The 12,573-nt window shown below is 40.5% G+C and overlaps 1 protein-coding gene across 2 annotated transcripts in view; it reads left to right on the forward strand.

The window, feature by feature from the left end:
- AP3B1 (adaptor related protein complex 3 subunit beta 1) overlaps positions 1-12,573 on the forward strand; it is a 306,280-nt gene that overhangs the window by 259,922 nt on the left and 33,785 nt on the right. The window contains exons 23-24 of one of the 2 annotated variants that reach the window (XM_054986527.1): positions 2,084-2,315; positions 4,439-4,523. The exons of the other annotated variant lie outside the window; for it this stretch is intronic. Of the exons in view, the coding sequence (XP_054842502.1) occupies positions 2,084-2,315; positions 4,439-4,523 (317 nt within the window). The remainder of the gene's footprint in view (positions 1-2,083; positions 2,316-4,438; positions 4,524-12,573) is intronic. 2 annotated transcript variants of the gene reach the window in all.

Raw genomic sequence — 12,573 nt, forward strand, 5'->3', positions numbered from 1 at the left:
AAATTAGGGATGTCAGCCATTAGGTTAAGAACTAGATGATTGATTAATCATGAATTAATTCATGGGACTTTAGTATGTGGAAGTTGTATTTAATCAGTTATATTTAAATGTGAATTTTATAAAAATTGTTTATTTGTAGCTTTTTTGATGCTATTGACAGAAGATGTCAGTTTCTAAAGTCTGGAAAACTGCAGTGTATTAAAAGCTACCACTTGCTGCTTTAAAACTTCACTACCTTTTATATCTTGCCTTATGTATGCTTCTCAGCACTCTTATTCTCAAAATGCTGCTGAGGCAATGGTAAGCCACAGCAACTTAAATACTAACCAGGATAGCTCCCAGTAAAGGGAAGTAGCCCACATGGCTTCTGCAGCTGTCGGTCTTATATCAGCTTGCGATTAATTGTTAAGCATTCTTTAATTAGCCAGTCACAAGTTTAATCAATTAAAGCTTGCCACTGTAGTAAATTCAGCTTGAATTTTGCAGGCATGGATACATTCCTCACTGCCTATGCAAGTATTGTTTTCACCAATGAGATCCTGGTTCATGTATGAGAAGGAGGCGTTCCTTTAGCGATCCATTGTCTTGTGCCATCCCTTTGTCTTTTTCACTTCTGAAATAATGTTTTACAGTCTTCATATAAAATAAAAATGTCCCATTTTAAAGTCTTTCTAGTAATCAACTCATCAGTTTTCTGTTGGTTGGGTAGTTCATCAAACAGTTTTATACCCTCATGAATAACTGAGGAAGTATGAGAGGCTCAAGCCTCTAATACATTGTATAATTATCAAAATATAAATTAGAGATGTATTATGTAAATACATAATTTACATTTTGATAATTTATATTTTGATAATTATACTATGTATTAGAGGCTTGAGCCTCTCACTTCCTCAGTTATTCACGAGGGTATAAAAACTGTTTGTATCACTGGGACCTTACTCCTTCACTATGTTCTTTATTCTTTTCAAAATCCAGTTATTTTATAGGACAGAAATGTTACCCCCTTTGTACCATAGTGGCTTTTTTGTGTGATATATTTTTTCAGCAGACCATATTAATTTAAAATATATTCCATACTGTCAAATTTGCTTTGGAATGTTGGGTTGTTCGAAACTGCTCATTATAAATACAGCAACAATTAGTGTAAGATTTATAACAAGATTACTTTTGAACATGCTTAAAAAGCATTTTCAGCACATTTGGAGAAACTGCATATTCCAGTTATGAATACGTGAAGATGGTGTTATTCTGTCAGACCATTAGTTCATCTGCTGCAGTATTGACACTGGCTCTCCAAGGTCTCAGGCACAGGACTTTTGTAGCCAATGTCCGTCCTCCTTCCCAAATTCTTTTACCTGGAGATGCTGAGAATTGAATTGGGGATCTTCTGCAAGGAAACCATGTGCTATAGCACTGAGTTACGGTCTTTTTACTCTTCTTTCTGTTTTCCTTTGTGAATTAAAATAAACAGTTCCCTGTATTGGTATTTTATAAAATAATGTATTTGTCCATTTTAATGTTGCCGAATGTTTATGGTATTTTTCTGCATATTATTTTAACATCAATTACTGTTTTATACCAGTAGTACTCAAACATTTTCAAGTGTGACCTGATTTTAAACTACCTTTTGGAATCTAGTTGTAATGTAACACTCTGTCACTTCCCTATCCCCAAAATAAAATGCAAAAATCTCACATCAGTTTATATTTGTAAGTATATAGCAATATTGGAACGAATTTACCTGGTAGTTCTTAAATAACACAACCCCTTGCATAACTGCTTTTTTAGCTGCTTTTTTGAGCTTCTCCACATTGGATTGGGGAGTGTGATAGGCCTCATCTATCTGCCTGAAAGTGCTTATTATCTGATGCCTCAGCCCATCTGCTAGTGAGTGATCATGAACCACATTTTGAGAAGTTCTATTTTATAGGTTTTCAGTTGAGACCAACAAGTAGTCTAATTTTGCATATCAAAATCTCTTTAGTTATGAGTAGAACATAATATTGACTACCCACACTGTATTTTATTGGATTTTCCCTGAGAACATATTTACTAACTTCTAATTTTTCATATACCACAGGTCAGCACTCCAGTCTTTGTGCCAATGAAAACTCATGAACTACTACACCGAATGAGTGGGAAAGGATTAGCAGCTCATTATCATTTTTCAAGGCAGCCATGCATTTATGATGATAAAATGGTATCTGTCCAAGTAACATTATCTAACACTAGTGAACAGAAAATAGAGACTCTCCATGTAGGCGAGAAAAAGCTGCCTAGTGGCATGAGGATGCACGTGTTTAACTCAATAGGTAATTATATTGTTTTCTTGAAATTATCCATTAAAAGACTTTTATTTTATTTTAAGCATCAGTACAAAATAGTGAAAATATTTACCCAGTGAAGATGACCCTGAATGTAAGATGATCTCTGCTAAAAGATCATCTTAATGGCATGTGGGGGGAAATGGCGGTTATTAATAGGTTTTTGAATGGCTTAATTAGGTTAGCTATTCAGTTTTATTTATTTAAAGCATGTTTGTGTCACTTTCCATCCAAGATGGTGAACATTAAAACATGTATGCATTAAAACAGCATTTAAAACAAATTATATATTAAAAAATGCAATAAAACATACAAGCACACACACACATAACCACAACTAGGAAGGGGGACAATAGCAGTTGTATTGGGAGATTGCCAAATGAAACAAAAAGTCTTCCCTGGCTTTCAGAAGACAGCGATACAGAGAGACGGAGGAATCTCCCTTGGGAGTTGCAAAGTTTTGCCACCACGACTGAGAAGGCCCTTTCTCAGGTTGCCACTTGTCTAGCCTCAGAAGGCAAGGACGACCAAAGCAGGGCCTCTGAAGATGACCAGAGTTATGTTAATAATTACAATTCAGTGCATAGTTATGTGTGTATTACTGAAACTGGTAGTACTTTATGGTGTGGAAGCATATTTTTCAACTTATATCTTTGTATTTCAACTTACATACTAATCAGATGGTACCCAAAGTAGTGTACAGTTTAAACAAATACCAAATAACAAAGCACCTTATGATCTACAAATAAATAAATAGACACAGCTAAAAAAAGTTTGAAAAGATATATTTAAAAAAGCTTCACCATGAAGAAAATCGTTAGCTAATGTTTTCCAAGAAAGCCACATTTTGGCTAGGTGCTGGAAATTCAGCAATGAGGTCACCAGATGCTTCAAAGCATAAAACATCCTTCTAGATGGGTGCCAGCAGAGAGAAAGTGTGGCTCCATGTCCTTGAGAAGTCCATGTAGTGTTTTAAGATTACTAGCACTTATAACTGGACTCCAAAGCTGATAAGCCAATAATGCTGAGTCATCATAGCATGCTTTCTAAGGAGCATGTGTTTCAAGGAGTGCTACAGCACTCTGCACTAGAGGAAACTTCAAAGACTGCCCCACCCTCATTGCATTGCAGTAGTTGACATGAGAAGTTACTAAAGCATGGATGAAAGTATTCATGTGATTTTGCTGCAGCTGTAGTGTGGTATCAATGTACCTTGCACTTTTTGTTCAATACATTTGCCTTCAACAAGGGAAAGGGAGGAGGAAGAGATTGACTATATAGCTGTGTCATATGTTACATTATAGGTATTGTAGAGAGTACACAAGTGTAGGGATGGATTGAAAACAGTTTAATTAAAAATTAGTGACTATGCCCATATTTTCTCAGAATGTACGTATCTTATGTAGAAAGTAGGAAAAAGAAAATGATCACTTGTTGACTAAAAATCTTTAGCTGTAGATGAACCTTCAGTGAAATTTAAAGTGAAGTAAGAAATGATCTTGGTAATTAAGTCTGCATTGAGCTCAAGTACAAAAAATAGTGCAAAGGACCACAATGTTGCAATACCTTGATGCAGTAACAATAATATATAAGATAGTACAAAAATATAATATTGTATATACATTGATTTCTGAAACTGTAAATGCAGCTTTCATTGTTTACTGAAATAGGACTTTGGTTCATTAGGACTTTAATAACCATTTTCAAAAATCTCAAGAAGTTATCCAAGTTATTACAAAAGTATATTGACTTCTTTGAGACTGAATAATTATTTAAAAATATGATTTGCTCCTGCAGACATACTTTGAAGGTTGTTCAGATATCATCTTACCAAGGTCACCTCAATATCTCCAGTGTCATTTCTGACACTGATAAATAAGTATCTACATGTAGCTCACTTTGGAGAACCTAAAAGGGTCAGCCACTACTCCCTATCAAACAGATTCCTTTACAGTACCAGTGGTTAATATCTGATAAATAAACAGCAAAACATTTGTTCTAAAATCTTGCAAAGCCATTAACAATAAATAAGAAAACAGGCACATTTTTGTTTAGTATTTAGATGACTTTTCTCATGTTTAGTTTCATGTCCTAAATATTCTGTTCACTAGAATCTCTTGAGCATGGGGAATCTATTACAACCTCAATGGGTATTGACTTCTGTGACTCTACTCAAGCTGCCAATTTCCAGTTGTGGTAAGTTGCACTTCAGCGGTTGTTCAAAAACATTATTGGCAGTAGATACGAATAGGGGTGAAATGTAATTTATTATCTCCTGCTTACTATATTTAAATGTGCCCATTTTAATATTAACAGATTAAACCGGATTATTCTTGTGTAAGAAGCAACTCTTAAGGCTGATCAATATATTCATTTCAGAGATGGAAAAGGGTATTTTTACTGGTTACAAGGTGCCACGGTGCTGACTTGTCTGGCCATTTGAGATACTTTTCAGTTTCTTCAGTCTGAGAATGTGGACAGGCTTTTGGGGAGGTTTGAGGCCTACCACCTGCTTGTTATGACCGTTGCTTTCCTGGCTATTTAAACCTGTGGCGGGGTGCAGGGCTGGCTGGCTGACTGGGTCCAAGAGAGTGCTTTAGGCCGTTCCTGCAATGGGCAGAGGATTGGACTACATGGTCTGTAAGGCCCCTTCCAACTCAACGATTCTATGATTCTGTGAATGCCTCCTTGTTTGAGGGATGTTCCATTCTTAAGAAAGGTGATTGAACACGTGGAGGCTGGATAACTTCAAGCATTCCTGGATTAGTCTGCAGCCTGTGATACAGTCTTCATGCCATCCTGTTGAGGCATTTGGAAGCAGACGTAGGTTTGTTCCTCATGGACCAAACTGAAAGGATTGCTGTTGGTCACCTGTTCCACAGGGCACAATTTATCTCCCATATTATTCAACCTCTATGTAAAGCATTTAGGAGAAATCATTTGTAGTTTTGGGATTGGATGTGATCAGCAAGATTTGAGTCCAGTGGCATTTTAGAGATCAACAAAATGTCACAACTCAGTTATTATCAGGAATTAGGTGGAGCCTGCATATTATACCCATTCTGTAGTCACTCTATTGGCCGCCCATCAGATACCAGGCTCGGTTCAAGGTATGAACTATCGCATGCAAAGCCCTTCATGGCTTTTGTCCCTCATATTTCCAGGACCGTCTCTCCCTCTATGAAAGCTTTGCTCATCAGAGCAGGGCCTCTTACAGATGCCACCCTGCAAATGGGCAAAATCAACAACTGCCCTTATGGGATGGCCTGCCAGATTCAGTCAGGAAGGCTCCCATGTTGGCTCCTATGGTTCCAGCTTTCCACAAACTCTGCAAAGCTGAATTATTCAGGAGGGTTTTTTTTACACAAGGTAATTAGGGCTGAACTGTAACAAATGTTTCAGAAAGATGCTTTAATAAAGGTATAGGAACTATGGACTTATACCATTGTGTATGGTATGTACTATATGTTGCTACTGTGTAATTTTCTGCATCATTTCATGTGTCATGTTACTGCTTAAGTTTTGTTTCAGCTCCATTTTCAAGTTTCTGCAAGTTTTCAGATTTCTGCAATCCAAGCCTTGCTTCTTTGTTCGTTAGCTATCCCATACTATTGAGTTTGTGTAATCTGCCTTGAGTCTCAGTGAGAAAAGTGGACTGTAAATGATGTAAATAATAAAAAAGAAATAATAATAACAATAACAATATTCAATTTATATACCGCCCTTCGGGACAACTTAATGCCCACTCAGAGCGGTTTAAAAGTATGTTATTATTATCCCCACAACAGTCACCCTGTGAGATGGGTGATGCTGAGAGAACTCTGGAAGAGCTGTAGCTGACCAAAGGTCACCCAGCTGGCTTCAAGTGGAGGAGTGGGAAATCAAACCCAGTTCTCCAAATTAGAGTCCTGCTGCTCTTAACTAGAGATGTGTAACCCAAAAATATTTGGGTTTCCTACTTCGGGTTTACCCAAATCAGGAAAAACATTTGGAAAAACCCAAAGTGGCAAGCCGCTTCAGATTCAGGTATTTGAATCGCTTCGGAATGCTCCGTAAAAATTCAGAGCATTCTAAAGTGATTCAGGGGGCTGGGCTTTCTCCCAGCACCCACTCCCACCCCTACCTCCCACTTAGCCACCCCGTCCCCTCCAACCCACTTACCAGGCCGGGCAGGAAAGGCCAGAGGCGTGTCCTCCTCCACCTCCTCCAGGCCCACAGGATTGTGGGGAGGGCTGGAGCTGCCACCGCTACCACACCGCCGCCTCCAGGTCCGCAGTGGCCCACAGGGCAGTCAGGAAGGCAAGATTCGGCGGTGCGTGGCACCGCAGGGCAGCAGGGAAGGCCTTTTCGGCCTCCTCTACTGCTACACGGTCCTGCACGTCAGCGGAGAAGGCCGGAGCCACCTCTTCCGGCCCATCGCTGCCACCACAGCCATTTGAGGGGCAAGAAGGGCCTTTTCGGCCTCCTCCACTGCTCCGCAGGCCCGCAAGGCGGCAGAGAAGGCTGGAGCCGCCTCCTCCGGCCCTTCCTGCCTCTCAAGTGGCCACTGCAGCAACCATTTGAGGGGCAAGAAGGGCCTTTTCAGCCTTCTCCACTGCCATGCAGGCCTGCAGGGCTGAGACGAGGGCCAGAGCTGCCGCTGCCATGCCACCTCCTCCGGGACCGCAGCAGCCCACACGGGAGCCAAGAAGGCCAGATCTGGCCACGTGCAGCCCCTCAGGGCAGTGGGGAAGGCCATAGCTGCTGCGGCTGTGCCTCCCCGCTGCCTCTACGGCTGCAGCAGCCTGCAGCAATCAGCAGGGCCAAGGTAAGTAGGGTGGGGTGGGGTGGGGTAGGAGGACTGGGGCTGGGAGTTGGGGTGGGATGTTTAAAGGGCCCTGTTGCTTGCAAGCTGCAGGAAAGGAGCCCTTTAAACTTCAGCTTTCAGGTGGGGGATTCCCCCCCCCCGCCTGCCAGCTGAAGTTTAAAAGGACCTGCCGCTTGCAAGAGGCAGGGGAAGGGCCCTTTAAATTTGGGCCCCGAAGCCCCCCGAAGCAACCCGAATGCTTCGGGGAAGCTTTGGTTTGGGAATCCTGAATCTTTACAGATTGGGTCTGATTTGAGTATTATACCCTAATCACAAACCCAAAGCTCACACCCCTACTCTTAACCACTACACCGAACTGGCTCTCAAATAAAATGAAGAGGCATGTTTATGGGGCTGTAAAGTTTGGTTGGCCTGTTGGATGATGTGTGCCAAGAGATGGACAGAGGTAGTGCAACTTTGATTCTTCTGGACCTTTGAGCAGCTTTTGATACCATCAATAATGGTATCCTTCTGGACTGCCTTTCTTGGCTGGGACCGGAAGGCACCATTTTGTGGTGGTTCTGGTCCTACCTGGAAGGTATGTTACAGGAAGTAATGCTGGGGATCTGCTGCTCAGCCCCTTGACCTCTAGCCTGTGGAATCCCACATTGCTCTATATGCTCTTCAATATCTATGTGAAACTCTTTGGTGAAGTCTTCTGGAGATTTGGGCTGAGTTGTCACCAATATGTAAATGATAATCAGCACTTTCTCTCACTTTGGGCCAATCCCTGAGAGACAGTAGAAACCCTGAACAGATGTTTGGAGGCTGATTTGGAATGGACGCAGGCTAATAAACTGAAGCTTAATCCCAACCTGGTGGAAGTGCTACTGGTGAACAGAGAATCTGACTGAGGACTTGAGGTGTCACCCATTCTGGAGGGGGTCGCACTCCCCTTGAAGGAACAGGTCTGTAGTTTAGGAGTGATATTGGACCCAGAGCTATTGTTGGGTAAGCAGGTGGTAGCTGTGGCCAGGAATGTCATCTGCTGCTTTTTCTGGGCAGAAAAGATCTGGCCACTGTCCTGGTTACATCTAGCTTAGATTACTGCAATGTGCTCTACATGTGGCTACCCTTGAAAAGTGTTCGGAAACTTCGGTGTCTGGAAACTGCAGAATGCTGCAGCCTGGATATTGACTAGAATGGGTAATAAGGACCATATCACTCCAGTCTTGGCCCTTGTACACTGGTTTCCAGTTTGTTTGGGGGCACAATTTTAAGATGCGGGTGCTGACCTTCAAAGTCTTATATAGCTTGGAACCAGCATACCTGCAGGACTGCCTACTCCCTTTCAAACCTACCCAACTGCTACTGCCATCTTCAAAAGCCCTGCTTCAGGTGCTCCTGCCCTCTAGGTGGGTGGCAATCTGGGAGAGGGCTTTCTCAGTCATGGTACTAAAATTCTGGAACTCTGTCCTCAGAGAGATTTCCTGTACCATTCTGTTGCCATCTTCTGCCAGTGGGTGAAGACTTCTTTGTTTCATCTGGCAGTCCCTCCTTCCTTCCCAAAGTTTTAATGGTTGTTTTTATGTTTTCATACATCTATTTTGGCTTGGTTTTAATTGTTTGAATAATGTATTTTGTTTTGTTTTTAATTGTTTTTAAGACATGTTTTATTTATGTTTTAATCTGAAGAGAGCAGAAAGGCGGGGTATCGATTTTGTAAATAAATAAATATAAATACATATTACATACTCAACAACCAGTAAAAATATGTACTCGGCAGCTAATAAATGTCGTTCCACAGGAATTTATTGCCTTATTCTTGCTCTGTGGGAAAAGAGGAGAAATTAGTGTATATGTGAAAGAGGTATACTACCTGCACATCACAAAATTCTCATTTTTCATTTTGACTAGATTCTGTTTTTTAAGTTTTCAGAGTTCACTGTGTCCACTGCATCCAAACCACTGATCTAGGATATATAGTTCTTGAATCTGCATGCTCAAGAACCTTAGTGCATTAGTGACACTCCACACTAAATCTTTGAAAGATCTCTCCTAGCATTTTCATATATCTAGACATAGTATACTGTTTATGCCTTTTCATCTAGCGGCTGTTATATTTATAGTACCATCATTCAGCACAGGAATCAACAAAGCAGATGTCTGGTTTGTGAGTATCCGGTATATTGATGGTCCATGTGTCATATCTTACACTGTTTTCAAAAGTCTGTCAACCTTTGGGAAGGGAGAAGATCCTTTCAGGAGACTGCAGTATGGAGGGTGAGGAAACCAAAATTGAGTGTTTTGCTCTGATTACAGTTCTTCGAATCTAACCTATAATGCATAATTTTGGCTTGCAGCATGTTTACCACTTCTCCATATACAGGATTCTATATTAGTGCTGGTGTCACCATGTCATGATCATGACATTAGTATCTGTTTCTGGGATACTGCTCTGGCATAGGATCCTAACTGTGCAGAAGTAGCCTCTACACTGCAGCTGTATCTATGAACCAAGCCTTGCACAAGAAGTTGTGCAAGTATTTATTAAACTAAACACAGAAGTTTGAATCCAAAGATACCGCTCATCAACTTGAGCCAACATAGGCAGAGGAGAGCCAGCAGCAGTTGAACTGTTTGCAGCAGATCCTGTATTCTAGCAACAAATTAGCTCTGTACTAGAGTTTTGTAGAGCAAAACTCTAGCACAGAGTCCTTTTAAGGGCTGATTCCCCCTAACTCTAACAATGTTTACAGGCTGGGGGGTCACTGACGCTTTAGGCATCATGAGCAAATTTCAAGTTGCATTAGTGAACTGGTGCCTGGAATCATTGAGGCCTGCACTATTTTGACTTGAACTTCAGTGATTTGAGGAGGTTCTTTTAAACTGAGAGGTAAAATTGTGGCTGCCAAACATGTTCATTTTACAAATTGGCAGGAAAAAAATAATTGTGCTTGTTTGGGGATTAAATAGCTTGTTTTCCTACTTTGCAATTCTGCCAGTTGGTCATTCCTTTGGTATGCTAATTACTCAGAATTCCAACTGATGCCTTCTTGTAAAGTCATATAAATTACCCAGAGCCCTGTGGCGCAGACTGGTAAGCTGCAGTACTGCAGCCCAAGCTCTGTCACGACCTGAGTTCAATCCTGGCGGAAGCCGGGTTCAAATAGCCAGCTCAAGGTTGACTCAGCCTTCCATCCTTCCGAGGTTGGTAAAATGAGTGCCCAGTTTCCTGGGGGTAAAGTGTAGATGACTGGGGAAGGAAACGGCAAACCACCCCGTAAAAAGTCTGCCAAGAAAATGTCGTGATGCGACATCCCCCATGGGTCAGTAATGATTCAGTGCTTGCACAGGGGACTATCTTTACCTTTCAGTTAATATACCTTTCAGTTAATATACACTTCCCTCTAAAACCAGAAGGAGTTAATGCAATTCACACATCAGGAGACATTACCATCTATTGGAAGAGCTATCACTACTTGCTAACTGTAATATATATGTAACATTATAGTCAACTAAAATTCAGTGAACAGTTGAACTCTGATTTTAAAATTTAGGCAGAAATAATCTGCATTCCTTGAAAACAGGAAAATCCTAAAAGAACCAAAATTTGCTGGTTCATGAATCCCTACATTCCACATTCTGGTGGTTGTTGCTTCATTACTAGTTTGGGATTTGCTTCACTTTTTCCATTTACTTTCATCAGGAATTTAGAAACAAAACAAATCAACAGTTCTTTTTTCATATTCATTCAGCAAATTACTAGACAATTTTAAATATTTTCTGCAGTAGTAGCTTGTGTCATAGTTGTAACAATATAAAGAATCTTTTATTTATGATGTTTATAGACTCTGTTTCTCACTGAGACTCAAGGTGGATTACATAATGTAATTCAGTACAATCAACAGCTGGGACGTTCAGTAAACAATACAATAGGCTATAGATTGTAGAAATTAGGAAACAAGCAGAAATCTGATACAGAGCTGAAACTATGTTGAAACAAACATAAGCAACTTGGCATAACATATTGAGCAACATGGAAGCATCCCAGTAGTAAAAAAAACCAGTAACAGTGCACAGTAGTATAGTCTACAGTCCCTATCCATTATCAAATCAAATTAAAGAAAATTTTGATGTTTGATTGGAGGGGAAATGTAGCCAGATCCATGGAGGAGAGATCCACAAATGTCTGCTAGCTGAGGTGACTGAAGTGAGCCTGCTACAGAGACAAAAAATCTCTAAATGACAGACCTGGGCGGCGGCAGCAGGGGAAGGATCTGACCTCTATGCCTTTTTTGTTTGGCCCTCCTTGGCAACTGGCTCTCCAGGCTACTGCACTGAACAGTATGCTGGACTAGATGGACCACTGATCTCATCCAGCAGGCTTATATGAGAGTCCATATAAAGAGTAACGTGCCGATCCTATGTTTTGAATGTAATATAAAGAGTTGATAGAAGTCTCAATTTTAAGTTACCATTTCTCAGCATACTAATAGTTCAGTTCCAGACTTAAGCCACTGAAGGCTGAGGTTCTTTGCTATGATGAATATAAGCAATGTAGCATAACACATTGATTTTATGCAGATCATCACCTTTATGTTTTGGGAGGTCTGCTGTATTAGTGATATATAAAAACTGATTACTTTTTCCAACATTGCCTAGTAATTGTTTATTATTTTCCTATTAAACAAACAAGAAAGATCAATATTCCTCAACTCTGGGCTATGAGTAACGTCACTGTAAATAGATTCGCTTCAGACCCCAGTGGTGTATTCATTTTAATGATTTGGACAATGTGAATCCAATGACACAGCTCACACTAAGCACTAAGTTGAGAGCTGAAATAAGAAAACAGTTACTTCTCTGTTTCCAAGTTGCAAGCCTTTTTAACACTAGCAGTTAGAAAGGACAAATATATGTGTCCCATGTAGTATTTTCTATTATATAATGGAAATGTAGCATATATTTGTTTCAAAAATGTATGGATAAAAGGAATTTTGGTTTTAAACTTGGGTTTATATGAAAACTTAAATGCCGAATAGGTACATTTCTCCTGTATTTTCTAAATTGGACACACAGTGAACTGGCTAGGGAGGGGAAAGATTGGTCAGAATGGAGGAAGTTTTTTTTTCTTTAAGATGTTCCCTCTTCTGTTTCTCATTTTGCAGTCGGGGAGATGCTGGGCAGATTGACAAACTGTAGAATCATGGTACTAATCTTCCTCAGAGTCCCCTTATTGGGCACATTTGTCAGGATTTGAGTCCAGTGGCACCTAAGAGCAACAAGATTTTTAGGGTATGAGCTTTCTAAAGTCAGAGCCCCCTTCTTCAGATACGTTCATGTAACCCAAGGACGAGGCAGCTGTTATGAGGTTTTTGCTGCATCCCAAGAATTCTAGGGATGTGGCACCTCAAGAGTCTTCTCATGCGGCCCTTGTGACAGGTTCAGGGCTTTAAA

Source organism: Eublepharis macularius, chromosome 8 (genome assembly GCF_028583425.1).
Source record: "Eublepharis macularius isolate TG4126 chromosome 8, MPM_Emac_v1.0, whole genome shotgun sequence".
NCBI classification, from domain to species: Eukaryota; Metazoa; Chordata; class Lepidosauria; order Squamata; family Eublepharidae; genus Eublepharis; species Eublepharis macularius.